Source organism: Homalodisca vitripennis, chromosome X (genome assembly GCF_021130785.1).
Source record: "Homalodisca vitripennis isolate AUS2020 chromosome X, UT_GWSS_2.1, whole genome shotgun sequence".
Classification (NCBI taxonomy): domain Eukaryota; kingdom Metazoa; phylum Arthropoda; class Insecta; order Hemiptera; family Cicadellidae; genus Homalodisca; species Homalodisca vitripennis.
The window spans coordinates 31,461,675-31,478,212 of record NC_060215.1 but is presented as its reverse complement, the minus strand read 5'-3'; the positions used below and the strand labels follow the sequence as shown (position 1 = coordinate 31,478,212).

General features: G+C 31.7%; 1 protein-coding gene across 2 annotated transcripts in view; it reads left to right on the top strand.

Moving 5' to 3' along the window:
- The first annotated feature begins 227 nt into the window (after window positions 1-227).
- Window positions 228-16,538, top strand: part of LOC124368885 (short-chain specific acyl-CoA dehydrogenase, mitochondrial) — a 31,026-nt gene continuing 14,715 nt past the window's right edge. Inside the window, exons 1-7 of one of the 2 annotated variants that reach the window (XM_046826384.1) lie at window positions 228-422; window positions 4,667-4,830; window positions 7,256-7,286; window positions 9,641-9,750; window positions 12,272-12,423; window positions 14,263-14,451; window positions 16,273-16,416. In XM_046826384.1, the coding sequence (XP_046682340.1) occupies window positions 4,787-4,830; window positions 7,256-7,286; window positions 9,641-9,750; window positions 12,272-12,423; window positions 14,263-14,451; window positions 16,273-16,416 (670 nt within the window). In that variant the 5' untranslated portion in view covers window positions 228-422; window positions 4,667-4,786. The remainder of the gene's footprint in view (window positions 423-4,666; window positions 4,831-7,255; window positions 7,287-9,640; window positions 9,751-12,271; window positions 12,424-14,262; window positions 14,452-16,272; window positions 16,417-16,538) is intronic. The other variant, XM_046826383.1, reaches the window with a different exon arrangement.

Genomic DNA, 16,538 nt, shown 5'->3' with positions numbered 1-16,538 from the left:
TAGTTAACTAATCTTATGCAGGCTAAATTGCAAGTATATTTCTTTTCATACGTAAATTTTTATAATTTGTTTGATTTAAATCAGTTGAATTCAATTTTTTAATCTTCTAGACGATACAAAAAATTATACACTCACCAACTTTTAGAATATGCTTTTCTGAAATCATCAGCTGAAGCATTTTAGCTGCTTTGTCTTTTAAACTTTGAAAGTCCATGGTTCAGTCCGGTTCGGTCAGGGTCAGACGTTATTCCAATTCCAATAGTTGAACCCTATCCCACTTGATAGTCATTAGTTCACTCATTGTTTAGTTGTCCAATTAAAGTGTGTTTATTTAAAACAATACTTACGAATTATAATGTGTTAGTTGTTTAAAGTTAATTTCGTTTGTTTAATTAAGGTGCTAGTTATGGCTCTAAATTTAGGTATGTATGATTTAATTTATTGAAGCTATTAAATTTAGTTAGTGTAATTATAATGTATTCAAAATAGACTTGTTCTTCTAAGTTTTAACTAAGCATCAGAGAATTAAATAACTTAAATAAACACACTGCTGTAAAAAATTGTATTTCTTCACAAAATATTTATTTTATTAATTAGGAGTACCACATAATTTTTGTTTGAAGGACCAGTGTTTGATGAAATTGTCAGTTCAATTATGTGGATTTATCAAACAGTTAATTCCACAGCCTATAACACATCAAAAATTCAGAGGCTCTCAGGCAAGGGTTGTGCCTTGCCTATATGATATGAACTATTTTTTCTTTAATTTCTTGTTTGGTCCTCTTTTCTCGAATACAATATGTGGATTTCAGAAGCGATTAGTAGGTACCAGTGACTATCATAGTTGTTTTCAGTCAGTTACCATTTGGTACCTCTAGAATGGCTGTGATAACTGAACCCCTGATCTATTGTTGTAGTCTCCTGCTGATACTTGAAACAAAACTGGGATGCAGACCCAGGGAAAGAACCATGTAGTGACCATGGCCCCCTCAGAGATTTAAAAAAAAAAGACGGTTTTATGGAAAACATTAACTATTTTTGTATTGTAACCATAAACAATAATAATAATAATTCATTTAGGCTAGGCTAATTTAATGGTAAAGTAATGAATTATTAGATATTGGGTATGAGTAAATGTCTTATTAAACATTTTTTTTCTTGAAATGCAAAATGTCCTGTTAGAGTAACAATAATGGTAAATTACAACCAATGTGGCCCTTCCCAAAAATCAGTTCTGGATCCGCACTTGTGCAGAACTTGCAGCACCCTAATTGCTACCATTTTAATTTAAACATATTTGTTGATTAATTATCATTAAACAGTAATTATTAATGTTTGGTAATTGTTTTTATCACTATTAAGTACTCATGCGTGTAATATCAACCATACTTACTTTTCTTATGTATATAACAGTCTAATACATGTATTAAATGGTAAATGTAGGCTAGAGTTGACAGACACCTACTAAAACGATATAAACATATCTAAAATATTCCTACTATGTAAACTGTCATTATTGCCACAAATTTTAGTGAAGAAAACTACTAATAAATTATAATAATAACCAGAATTTAACCCAGTACCTACTAACCAACAACATACTTGGAGACCAGCAGAGAATCAGGTTCTAGAGGGGGGAAACTTAACAAAATAGGAGAACGTAGAGAAATCTTGTTGACGAACATGAAAGGGTTACAAACACAAAAAATATACTAATGAAAACTAAAGTACCCTAACTACCTTACTCTCAGATCTACTCAAAGGCCAACCATCCTACTTGAAAGTGTTGTTTATAATCTAACTGTTATTATTGGAGGTAACTAATGAAAACTTAACTAACCTAATTACCTGACTTTCGCACCTACCTGAGGGCTGACTGGCCCACCTCAGAGTCAACCTGTCTACCCTAGCCAGCCACCATAACTTCCTTATTTCGTGTTTATACAAACTGTATGTTCCCTTTCTACATTAGTACACACCATAATAAGAGTTTCAAATAAGTTTTAGTACAAAAAATTTAGTGTCCCTAAATGATATAAACCTATTAACCTATCCTACCCAACCTATACAGTCTTAACTTCCCATGCCCATATCCTAAACCTATCCCAACCAAGACAATATATATATGGCTCTTGAGAAAGAAAGAACAAAACTCACCTACCTGACTGACAAACACGTGTTCCATCCTACCCTATCTGAGGGCCAACAACCCTATAGGAGGACAACGAGTACCCAGATGTACCATATCCACATCCCCGGGTAAGCCAGTTGTCTTTCGGGTTTGGTAGGTTGGAGTACATGAATGACAGCCAAGTTTTTTGTAAGTTTTCTTTCTCTAGATCAATATATTTGTCCTGCGTATGATAGCTTTAAGATACGGGTATGACAAGTTAAGGTTTGGGTTGGGTAGGTTAAAATTGATTAATACACATGCTGTACTTAACACAATGCAGTAACATCGCAACCCTTCCTACACGACGGGTGGCTCTACTGACTTTGTCCGTTGAAATAAACTGACACAATAATACAACTACAAGGTGTATTCTTGATCAGTATGTTTCTTTAATTTTCCAACCGAAAAGGTTCAAAAAGAGTTTGGTTGGCATCACTTATTAGTGTGAAACACAGGAATGGTTTGTTTATATTCGGAAAAAACCTTAGAAGTACAAAGTCCAATTTTGTTAAGCCAGTTCTGAAGGAACCCACATATTTAACCTTTAATTCTGGAGGGTGCTTTAGAAATTCTCTATGATATGACATCTGGTATGAGAGTAACATTTTTGAAAGTACTATGTCACATTACAATATATAAATGCAAATTAAAGTAGGTCTTAATGACTGAATTTATTATTTGTAACTTATTTAAAAATTCAAACTCGGTTGAACATCTTAATTTGAAAATAATACTTTTTTTTCGAATAATTATTTTCCGAATGAATGCTAACTAATTCAGAATTACATTTGACAATTTGACCCTCCTCATTCAATATACTTAAGACCAGAAGCATTGCCTGTTTTAAAATCCTTTTAGTAATTCTGGATTTTGTTATATACCATGCACGTTTATATTTACAGAACCTAATATTGTTTGTTTATTTAACTAATACAGTTTTGTTTATGTTAATACTAGTGAAAATACGCAGACCTTGGATTTTCCTCCAAACTTAAAATAGACTATATCAGTTAATACATTACAATTCCAGTGAATTGTAAATTCCCTACAACAAAAACAATTACAATTGCTAGTGAACTGTCTAATTGTGAATACTCCCACACAAAAGTACAAACATATCCATCAAGATATTACATATGTTTATTAACCGATTGCATTTCATAAGTAATTAAATATTTGTTATATACTTTTTTTTAATAAGTGTATTAAACGTTTTAAGAACATTGGTTTTTAAACGCTATTAATAGGAAACAGTTTGTATGCTAGTCACAAATAGGCATTAGATTTGTAGGTAATATTTGTATCTATCCCTAAAACTTAATCTTTTTCTATTTTTAACTTTTACAACTGTAATAGAAATGCAAAACAAGCAGTCTCTATAATTGTATGAACAAAATTAGAAAATATTATTAGTTTCCGATTTGTTATCTTACCGAATTATAGTTCATACCAGGCTGATACTAATGCTATGAGTCAAACTAAGTCAATTGTGCCCCGTACTGGTGGTGATGAACAAAAACATTATCTCTTGAGACAGTATTAATTGCATAACAGACCAGATTTCTAGAGTGTATAATCACAAATAATAAACTAATGTAAGATTTGCTGTAACTGGATCTAGGCTGGCACAAGAAGTGTGCTTTTAATCTACAATAACAACTTCAATTAAAAAATTTAGTTTTTTTTTTTAAGTAAAATCAAAAGTACGTATCGTATTTAAAAACTGAATTAGTCCAGCATAATAATTTATAACAGATCGGTAACACAAGGATTATGGACATTTACTAATTTTTATCTTCATCAAAAATAATTTTATAGAAATTGGCAAAGTTATATTGATTATTTAACACATTAATTACCAACATATAATACAAATCCACAAATTAGAGACTAGGCACCGCTAATGTGCTGTGACTAGATTCTAACTATAGACTGCAGCACATTGTCTCATTAAAATAGACTGCTGACGTACAATTGTCATTCAGTGGCGTGTTTTACACTAGTCTGTTTTAAACATCAGTAGTATTATAATTTGACACTTAAATATTACTTTATGAACATGCATGTAGTTGCTGATGAACATGCATGTAGTTGCTGATGAACATGCATGTAGTTGCTGATGAACATGGCATGTAGTTGCTGATGAACATGCATGTAGTTGCTGATGAACATGCGTGTAGTTGCTGATGAACATGCATGTAGTTGCTGATGAACAGGCATGTAGGTCCTATAGTCAAACCTCCAAAACCCGATAGGCAGACGCCCGTACTTGCCACCTCAAGTAGTCAAGACCTGTTTACCTAACACGTTTACCCTTGTAAATTGCAATGAGGTATTTTTGTCAGTTACTACTTTTTGGTATCGCTGGCATCACCAATTCAGTGGTCATTCTGTTAAAGTAATATTTAATAGGGTAAGAAAGGATGTTGTTATGTGTTAAATTTCAAAAGAAATTCATAGCTATTGGTTTAATAATACTTATATTTTTTTCAGCTCGGAAATGTATTGGCCAAGTTCCTTCAAGATGTATTGCTTCATTGGCATCCCTTCCAGAAACTCACCAAATGCTGCAGAAAACATGCCGTGACTTCGCTGAAGCAGAATTGAAACCTCATGCAGCAAAATTTGATAAAGAACATCTCTATCCTAAAGATCAAGTTAGTGTATGAAATTATTTAACAATAGAACTATTTAATTGTCCATCTGAACCTAGTTGTTAATGCTGAGTGTCATATTGTAATAAAAGATTATCCGGTACTTTGGTATTATCCAGAGACCACTATTTATGGAAGGGTTTTTCTAACTGGGGACCTAAAAAAGCTACGTTATTAGAAATAATGAACTTTATTTTACTTACTGTGAAAATTACGAGGGGTATTAGAAAAATAAGGTTCCCATGATTTTTTTAAATAGACAGCTCTATATTTCTACATAGTGTTATACATCAATTTAAAACTTAAAAGTTAAGCTATTTTTCCACATAATCACCGTTTCTGTCCAAACACTTTTGTAGACGATGTTGCAACTTTTCTATCCCCATGTTGTAGAATTCTCTGCCGCCAATCGTTTGAGGAATCGAGTAATCTCTTCCTTGACTTCATCATCGGTACTGAAGCGTTGGCCACCCAAGTGTTCCTTTACTTTTGGGAATAAGCGATAATCACTTGGGGCTAGGTCTGGGCTGGAGATGGAGGCACAATAGTCCAGCCAAACTTTGTCAGCAGTTCTTGAGTTTGACGTGAGACATGAGGTCGAGCGTTGTCACGGAGAACGTCCTCACGCCACTGGACAATCTTCCTCTCCGGCGGTTCTGGATCGCGCGTCTCAGTTTTCTTAATGTGTCGCAATATCTGTCAGAGTTTAATGTTCCATGAGGCAAAAGTCGATCAAAAGCAGGTCCTTCCTGTCCCAAAAGACGAAACTGAAGGCCGTCCACTTCATTTTTCATCGTAAATTTCCATGCGGCCTTCACTGACTTCTCTACACCATTTCCGAACGTGTTGAACAGATATGCAGTTTTTCCCATAATCTTCGATTAACTGACGATGAATTTCAATAGGTGAAATCTGTTTTGCATTTAAAAAACGTATTACAGCACGAATTTCGCATCTGGCGGGTAACAACGATAAAGAGCTCCATCTTCGAAGGCAGCTAGGCCGGCACTTTTGGACGTAGCGAGGCGCAAGTGGTATGGATAGAGAGAGGGACAGCTGATGAGCAAGACTGTGTCGCCAGATTTTACCCATCATATCGCATTCTGTCTCGGCAGCAAAGGGAACCTTATTTTTCTAATACCCCTCGTACAAGCCATTTTTACGATCTTTTTTTTGTCTTCTGCCTTCCAAAAGGAAGTGGTCAGTGAAAAGAAATTCGCTTTGTTCTTATCTACTTCTTGTTACTATGCTATTTAAGTAGGTTCTGATTATGTTATCACAATATGTTACTAGTAGCACGAAAGTAAAAGATAACCTTTACAAGTGCTCACGTGATCTGAGCTTGAATTCGGGTACTATATCGTAGAACGTTGTTCTTTTTCCACTGAAGGCCCCACTGAAGCTTGCAGAGACGGTCTGGGGCATTTCCGATCGGTACTTCCACAACCTGTATAAACGTTTTATATTTTAATATGTACATATAATCCAATAACAAGTAGTAGGTAGGGACAGAGTGGTCTCCTTTTCGTGGACATCGCATCCTTTCGGTAGGTCGAAAACAAGAACCAATCGTTCATAATGCTGTTTCATTTTCACAATAAGTCAAATAAAGTATATTTTTTCTAATAATGTAGATTTTTAGGTTCCCGGTAAGAAAAACTGTTAAAAAAATAATGGCCTCTGGATAATACCAAAGTGCCAGATTTTTAATTCATTAATTAATTTTACTACTTATTCTTCATGGTAAACAATGTGGTATTTAGCTATATGTGACCATCGAGTTGAACATGCAGACATATTAAATATTGTATTCGTGCAGGCCAGTTGTATAGCTACAGTTAGATTGAATAATGCTTATCAAGAGGCTTTTTTATCCACTACTCAATATTTCCATCTTTAATTTGAAGTATTTTTTTGTTTTTCGTGTACAACATCTAAACCTTTGTACATTGTTAATTACTGGCTCCTTACGATTTTTCATTAGATACCCAGGCAGTTTCCATACACGTCAGTAAAAAATTTGCCACCAGTGAAACGGTTGATTCTGAAAATCCAATTCAAAAATATTATTATAGATCAAGAGAAACTAACATAATAGATTCAAGCTGAAGATATGATTGGACACAGTGAAATATTTATTTCCTTTTTATTTTTAAGGGGTACCCATTCTTATTAGCCCTATTCATATGGTCTACTCAGAACTATTCAGTATATATGTCCTGGAAAATTTTGTTACACTCAAGTGATTGATTGTAATGAATTCGTTAAAAGACTTAATCAAATGCTGTTCTGTGTATTTTAATGACTACTACTTGCTCTTTCTTAACGGTATTAAAATTGTGCAAATTTATTTGCTTTAAGATATTTTGTTTTACGATTAACGTTTAAGGATTATATTAAATTTTAATCAGTGACATGACATTTTCAGTATGCAAGGAAGCTCTTTATTATTTGGTCAGGTAAGTTTTGTCAGAGTAAGAGTTTGAGATAATAGATTTATTGTTTTGTTTATTGTTATTTCAAACTTTTTTGGTGAGAGCTAAGATTTCGCTCACAGGGTGAGTTGAAATAAATAAACAATTTCGGCAGGCACATGCACTGTTGAGTCCCGTGGGCTAGCATCATTTGCCTGCATCTGTATTCTAACTGTTATTGTCTGAACTGTTTGAATGCAAGGTTACATCTTGTTAGTTTATTTCTATTGAAGTTGTATGGTTAGTTAGTTTTCATTAACTTGGAAATGTCAATGATTGAAATTTCGGCTATAAACTTGTATATAGATGTTAATTAAACATTAAGTTTGTTTATTTTACAAATTGGTCTAAAAATTTTGTTTTGTTTTGTAAATGCTTTTGTAAGGCTAGCTAGTGTCACATCTCCTATTTTTAATAAAATTTTCTAACCGTAGCATACATTTATATTTCTTTAACATTAATACTAGGCAATTCAAGGTATATTCTTTTTTTTATTGTCTCTTTTGTCAAAATATATTGTATTCAGTGACCTTTTGGTTTTGTTAATTTACCATGGCCAGCACCTGCCCATTTTAACTCACAAAGCGCCAGACTGTCCAGTGCAGTGTTGTCTACAAAGTCCGGCAATTTAATAACAACTGTGTTTCATATAATCCTAAAATTAAAAAATGACATACGTAAACACTACACTTGTACCTATATTGTATAAAAATCTTATCCTAATCGTTTCACAATTTCCCAAAGTTATGAATTTTAAAAGTTACAGTTTCGTTGAAAACTGCCAGAAACCGGTACTCTTTTTCGTTGCTATCAACATAAAAACTGTAAAATATTGTTTGTAAATTAATTGCTGTACGTGCAGAAATAAACAAGCTAATTTTTGTATGTAGTTGTTGTTATTGTAGCTGTACTAGTTAGTTTGTGGTTAACCTTCAAACTCGGGTATCTATGCTTTTTGATCTGAGAGTAAATCACTGCAAATTGAAAATCAATGGTTGTTTTTGAAATCAGTTATTGAAATATGAAAGTAAACCAGAACGTAATATATATAAGCAGTTAGTGTATACTAATAATTTATACTTATTTGGGGTTTACTGATTTATTGTTGGATAATTGTAAATATACCAGTTCCACTAGTGTTGAACATAAGTTCTGCTTATCTAAGTAACATTGTTGTGTAACTTATTGAAATGATGAAAAGTGAACTAAGTTACTCATACAACAGAGTGCTTCGAGCTTTTCTACTGAGAAGGAATTAAGTGGAGGCCGCTTTTTTCTTCTTAAGTATAAAAAAAATTGTATTGCCAATTTATATTTACAACACAATAATATTCTTACTTTATAGTACCATGCGTATTATAATTAGTATTTGATTATAAGTACTACTTTATAATCAGCAATCTGTATAACCAATAGTTTTTTTTTAATTTAAAATAAACAAAAAACTGCCAACTACTTCTTACCAAACATGTCTCTTTATCTTTTTCTCAAGTGTGACCTAAAAACTCCAAACAATTTCTGTTTCTTGTTTGGAGTTTTCAGGGCTGCAGTTCGTGTTAGCTTTCCGCAAGTAGCTCTAGTTTCTTAATTCAGCCTAAACCTGAATGTGGAATCTTCTCATACACACAAAACCTGTCTAGCACTGCACTGGTAGGTATAGGAATACAACCATCATTCATCACCCAGATTCTAACATTACTGAAACACGCTTACAATATGGCCAGACTGCTTACTGCTTGCTGCTTGTTTGTCCATTAACAATCTAGGAGTCAGTAGTACACACCTACCATCCAGGTGGTAAAATCAAGACATGCACAATGAAGAAAGATTTTTATTTCTCTTTCTTGCGTATACTTGGGTACTTTTCTTAAAATATTTTGTTAAATAAGAAACTGACTCAAAGTGGGAAGGAGCAGTAACATAGAGTAAGACATCGGAGTACAGCAGGAATGCCTCTGATCATAGATAAAGATCCAGGAAAAAAAATTCTTGCTCCCCTTTCAGTTGACTCTTAGATGCATTAATAAAGTTGGTTATATTCAAAACTCCCAAGTCTCTTTACAGATTTTCCGTATATATATATATATATATATATATATATATATATATATATTTAAATATGTTAGTAATTGTGACAAATACTTAAAAAGAATTAAATGTCTTATACATTCAAATGCTCTTAATCAAACAAGTAACTTTAAATACTTAAAATAAAGAATTTGGGTATTTTGTGTAAAACGATTTTACCACAGTTCTGTAAAACATTTAGCATTAGAAAATAATAAAGCAGGCCTTAAAAATTGTTTAGTTAAAATGTAATGCATTCGATCTTTTTACAGATTAAAAAGATGGGGGAGCTAGGGTTAATGGCCGTTGATGTACCGGAGGAGTTTGGTGGAACTGGATTGGACTATTTGGCTTATGCCATAGCCATGGAAGAGATTTCCAGGTAATCTACTTTATGAGAGAAAATGTAAAATGTTTTCAGGATTGATCAAGCACAGTTTGTTTTTCTTCAAACATTCATTTAAAGTAAAATATTTGTTTTTAACTTATTTTCATTTTGCGAATGAATACCAAGTAAACTTTCCTCTTTTTTCTAGCTGGATAAAAATTTAACAGATATGTAGGCTACCAAACTTTTCACCTGCTTCACAATACAAGGTACACTTTGATGTACTACATTTTGTGGTGTGAAGGTTACATTTTAAGTATCTTGTTTTACATTCAATCAATCAATCAATAAATACTTTATTCAAGTAAAAATGCACACTGTACATTGAATAGGGTCAAAACAACATTAATTAGTTTAACATAATTTATGCTTAGTAATTAACAGTTTACAATTAATTGTTCAAAGTATTATAGACTACTACTATTTTACCAATAAAGTTTATTTATCCAAACATATATATATATAAACATACATACATATACATATACACACACACACACACACACACACACACACACACACACACACACACACACACACACACATACATGTATACACACACAAAAAAAAACCATTATTAAAATATAAATCAATTATCCTGAAAAGAACTCATCAAGTGAATATAAAGGAAGTTTTAACAAATGTTCTTTTAATTTCCTTTTGAATTTGCCAAGATCTGGTTCTAATCTCAGATCCCTTGGCAAATTAAATAAAAATTTTGTTCCCATGAATGTAGTTTTCTTTTCAAAAAAGTTTAATGTATGTTTTTCTACTCTTCTGTTTAATCTTGTGTTATATTTATGTTCATTGTTATTGTCTGTTGATTTTTCGTATTGTCTAACATAAAGAACGGTTTGGAAAATATATAAGCTATAAACTGTCAGAATTCCAAGCTCTTCAAAGTATTTTTTAACTGTTTCTGTATTTTTCAAATGTAATATAATTCTAAGTGCCTTTTTTTGTTGAACTAAAATTCTGTCTAAATTTTTTTTTGTCGTTGCTCCATAAATATTTAATCCATAAGCCAAATGTGAATGTATTAATGAGAAATAGATCGTTTTTAGAAAGTCAATGCTACAAACCTTAGCCATTTGACGCAATGCGTAAAGTCCAGATGACATTTTTTTAAGTATCTTATCAATATGTTGGTCCCAACTAAGATTATTATTGATCACAATGTTTTGTATGTTTAACCCACAACCATTTTTGTAAGAGATTTAACCTTCTTTACCACACTGTCCGATATATAGAATCATACTAGACTAGTGTGAATGATCACGGCCCGATGTATCAAACTGCTTACTTTATTTTTTTTTAATGCACTTTTGATTATTCAAATTCTTTACAATTTGTATGAAACTACTCCTTACTATGCTACGCCGAAAAAATATTTTCAACACGTTTGACAAAAACGTGAAACTATACTTAACTGTTATCGTTAAAACAGCCAGATTGTAAATTTTCAGTAATATATACTTATTGTATGCCCAATTCTTACGTCGTTCAAGGTAAATTTTAAAATGTTGCATGTAAGTTAAAAGCTAGATAACATTTGGTAACTGAGGATGGCATTCCACAGTGAAGCAGAAAAATTTCCAGATTATTAATAAGAATACGTTTATTGTCATAAAGCTTACACAAGCATCGACACAAGTCATGTATAAAATATGAAAACTAGCATAAGTCTAGATAAGGACAATTTTCTACCCATAACATGAAGTTACCAAAACAGTCACACCACAATTTAATTTATTTTAAAATATAAATAAATAACAACAACAAGTAAAACACAGCCTCAGAAATTATAATAACAGAATTATATAACATTGATAACTTTTCTAATATAGTCTGTATAGATAAAAAACATATGACATTAACATTTAAAATCTAATCATTGAACTAAATAGGTTATGTCTAGAAAGTAACAGTTCCCCAGGCAAAAACTTTTTTTAATGAATAAAATAGATTGACTAAAAGCCAGGAATAAAATTTTTGTTTAAATTCATTAAAACTATATTTTGAGGTAAGTGGTCTTAAAAAGTTGTAGACTTTCAAAGCGATTACTGTCTGACTATTAATAGTTTTGTTTAGTCTATAAAAATCTATGGATACATTTTCTATATTTCTGGTGTTACACATATGTCTGTCACTATATGTCTTCAGAGGTTCAGGATGTTTGAGAATATAGAGTACAATATCAAATATATATATAAGTTAAATATAGTTTGAATTTTTATTGGCAATAAAAATTGGTTTACAGTGAACTAATGGTTCACAACATGCAATAATTCTAATGGCTTTTTCTTTTGTATAGTAAAAATTTCTAATATCCTACTGCAGTTTCCCCATAGAACTATCATTGTGTTAACAATGGTGTGATACGGTGGGAACTAAAAAATTTAGAGGATAGCCATGACATTTAAGTGAAAACGTTTAGGATGAAATATGCCTTGGCAATCTTAGCCACGAAAGATTATTCATATAATTTTACATACATGATTGTGTATGTTGACAGGGGCTGTGCTTCAGCCGGGGTCATCATGAGTGTTAATAACTCATTATATCTCGGACCCATCCTCAAGTTTGGTAACCAAAAACAGAAGGAGAATTTCATCACACCCTTCGCAAACGGTGTCAAGATTGGTTGCTTCGCTTTAAGTGAACCAGGTACACTTATAACTTAAGTGTTGTCCAGAAAATAACTGGTGTTTAGAAAGTAAAACGTCACTGATCAAATCGGAAGACTTATCAGTATGGTACATAAGTTCTTTTAATTTTATCGCTGTAGAAAGCTACCATTTGAAACTTGATTTTATGGAAGAACTTGTTTTTCCTACTCTGCAGAATTATTTCTTCCTCACAGTTGACATATTTTACATATATCACAATGTCAGGTACGACTCTTAATCTTTGTTTAATATAAGGAAATTATGTGATAGCACTATGACTTTCAAGCATTATCACAATTCTCTCTTTTCATTGTTTTTACCACCTCCCAATACAAGGTACCATCATCATTGGATTTATTACTTTTTAATGTAATAACGGGGACATTAATTTTATTTTGAAATGTTTTATATAGGATTAAAAAACCCAGTTTCTCTTTATTGTCAGAAGGCTAATTTCCAGTTTATGCTGTTTTATGAGTAATATTTTATAAAAAATAAAATTTCTTCTGCCTTTCCAAACTCATTTTACAATGGGAACACTTGACACTATGGACAGAGTCCATAACAGCTGTCCATAACAGATAACTGTATATGAGTACACTCCTATCTCACAAACACCACAAGGATAATTATTATTCTTTTTCATTTTAAATTCTACATAAAACATACAGAGAAACAAGTATTTTGCACTAAAAAAACTGAATTAAGTAAACCAGTGTAAATTGTAATTCTGTGATAATTCAAAACCAGAGAACTGACTTCATTCCAATGCTTAGAATTACCATCCAGATAATCTTATGGAGAATAAACATGTAAGGTATAAATTGTTTTTATTGTACATTATTATTTCTATTATTGAGCATTATGTAGCCAAAACTGAAGACCAGGCTGGATGTCATTATCCAACAATGCTATCAGTTGACATGTAAACAAATACAGGTGGACAAACAATTGCAGCCAGTACAAAGTTCACTCACTGATGTTAAGAGTTTGGTCACTCAATGTTGAGACAGTGGGGATTGTCTCAATACTATTGTCATGGCAGCCTCAGGCAGGAAATCACTCAATGTTCAGTTCACTTTTACCTGTCTTAGTAAAAATGTATTCATACAATTTCACTTTTAAAACTGTAATCTGTTTAATAATAAAGTAAATATCAGTATTTTTTTTTTTTTTTTTAGTTTGTTTTTCAATTTATTAAATTATAAATAGTAAATAAATGTGACTTTCTGTGCATTAAATTTAATTACATTTTTCTAAATATCTAATACTAGTCAATCAAAATTGAAACATGTCATACTTATGTTGAATATGGAGCTTGTATTGGCTACTATTAACTTAATTACATTTAAAATACATAAACCAATACTTAAAACTTTTTACAAAAATTTTTTTGAGGCCTTTTGATCATAAAAGTGAGTGTCTGACGAAGATAGCCTTCCTATCAAAAGGCCTCATAAAAAAATAAATACAAAATTAAGTTTTAAAGTTTTGGTTGGTGTTTTTTAAATGTAATTAAGTTAAATATCGTATTTATGTCAAATAATTACTTAGCCACTGAATAAATTTCATACTGCATGCATATATTTCACCAACTAGTTTACTATTTATCGTTAAAATTCAAAGGAATCAAAATTGGTTGTTTATTTGGCTCATGTCATCCCATCAAATCAAATCTCTTCATTGTATAATCTATACACTTTATCAATTACTGAATAAACAACCCTGTATAGTACAGGTTTGTAATGCTCTGTTTACTCAGATATTTATGTTTGGTACCTACTGGCAATCCAACAGACTAATCAGTAGTTAAGATCGCCATGTAATGTGTTCACAGGCAATGGGAGCGACGCCGGGGCCGCTTCCACAATGGCAGTAGCGAAGGGCAGTGACTATATCCTCAATGGCACCAAGGCTTGGATCACTAATGGTTATGAGTCTGAAGCTACTGTCGTCTTTGCCACAACTGACAAAGCCAAGAAACATAAAGGAATCAGTGCATTCATCGTACCTAAACCTACAACAGGTTTGTTGTCCAATATGAGTTTTTAAAAAAAAAGAATATATTGTTATATATTGATTTGTTTATGTATATTGATGAAGTAATACTGATTTGAGCCAATAGTTTCCATATATATCTTTACTTAATCACAAACTTATTTCATACCATAAGCTGATTGATATGTTTGTTTTTGGGCTTATCATGCGACCATTGTCATACAGCAGTTAATTATATTTTAGATTTTCCAATTCACATTGCATAAAAACTTTGCTGACATATGATATATGACAAAATAGGCACGCATGGCTAGTTTATTATACACTAAAATTTGAATGATTACCTTTTGAAAGTGAGTAAAAAAATTAATCATTTTCAATATATATATATATATATATTTTTTTTTTTTTTTTTATACAATAATATTTATTACTTGAAACATCCTACAACGTGAAAATATACAAAATGTATAGCACGTAAAGACTTTGACCTTAAAAAATTAACTGGTGAGCTAAAAGTAAAATTAAAATTTTCATTTAAACAATTAAAAATTGAATTCATAATTTTTTGTCAAGAACTGCCGGCGCAAAACTTCTTTTTAGTAATCAACTATTTTAAACTTAACAGAAATACTCTCATAAGATTAACATCGAAACTTGGAAGCGCAAGGGGGCAGAGCCCTATTGTCGGATGTATTTCAAATCCACAAAAGGCACATCTAGAGTGTAGGAACTCTAGATTGATACTAAATATGTACATAAAATAGTTTTAGATACCTAAAATCACAAGAAAAATAGAGTCTAACCAAATGAGCTTGCTTAGCACCAAAAGTATATCAGTTAGAGGTGAAAGTTAACGTGACGTGTGAAATCTGCATTTTGAATTATATTATTGATTTTTTTTAACCTTAGATGAAGTTCTGATAAACATAGCCTGTGACGTTTGCCAGAAAAAAGTAGAACTACCAGTCAAACCCTTGAGACACATGGCCAAAAGCAGGGTTAGGATTAGAATAAAGCATGCCACATAAATAATGGCTGTACATAAGTAGTGTGTAATATGTACAATTTACTAACATGTACTAGTATCATAAATGTAATACAAGAAAGTAAAACTTTAGTAAAGGTGGAACAGTGGAAATGGATCTTTAGTCCATTGATTCTCCCTCAGACCTCAATATCCTCATTAGCTGAGGTCGTCCATATGACTGCTTCAGACAACCTTTTTTAGGATTTTTCCTCTGTAAATATTAGGTGAGCTTCTCAAGCTTATTTTAGATCTTTTTAATTAGTCGAGTTAACAATGGTATTTTTATAATTAAAATCAATATTTTTAAAAAAGAAACAAAATTGTTTGTTTTATGTGCTTCTCGGTTTTACAGACACTTTGAATAATTAAACAGTTCTCTTTATATTGTTTACTTTTTGTTATTTATGTTATGGTTGACGTTATGATTTACCACTTATAATTTTTGTTAAAAAATACAAAACAAATGAAGCAGAAAAATTACAAGTAAAATAACGTGAAGTTTGTTCAGTGTCTATGTCATATAACAAATCATCATATATATCATCTCTACACTGTGCTGTGAACACAAATTGTTTTCATTTTCTCTCTCCAGTCCAATAATGTTATACAGCTGACTTAAGAACATGGTATAGTCTTTCGGTTTTATTCTGACATCTAATAAAAAAAAGCAATGTATGTTAGAAGAAACAATCTATTGTCGAACATAATATAATTGTAATTAAAGAAGATCCTAGAAATATTAGGAGCATTACAACTGCTTTACAATGGCGTACGAGGAATGACTTTCGATTATTTTTAGTATATACTGTTTGTTCTCAGGGTTAACCCTCGGAAAGAAGGAAGACAAGATGGGCATTCGAGGTTCTTCTACTTGCAGTTTAATTTTTGAAGACTGCCAAGTCCCAAGTGAGAACTTGCTGGGAGAGCCAGGACTGGGCTTTAAAATAGCTATGATGACATTAGGTGAGAAAAATAATTATAATTCCAAACTAACTTTTTTAACCCTTCACACACCACTAATAAATCCATTAACTTTCCTAATACGCCAAGACAAGTAAAAATATTTTTTTTCTTTAAATTCAAAG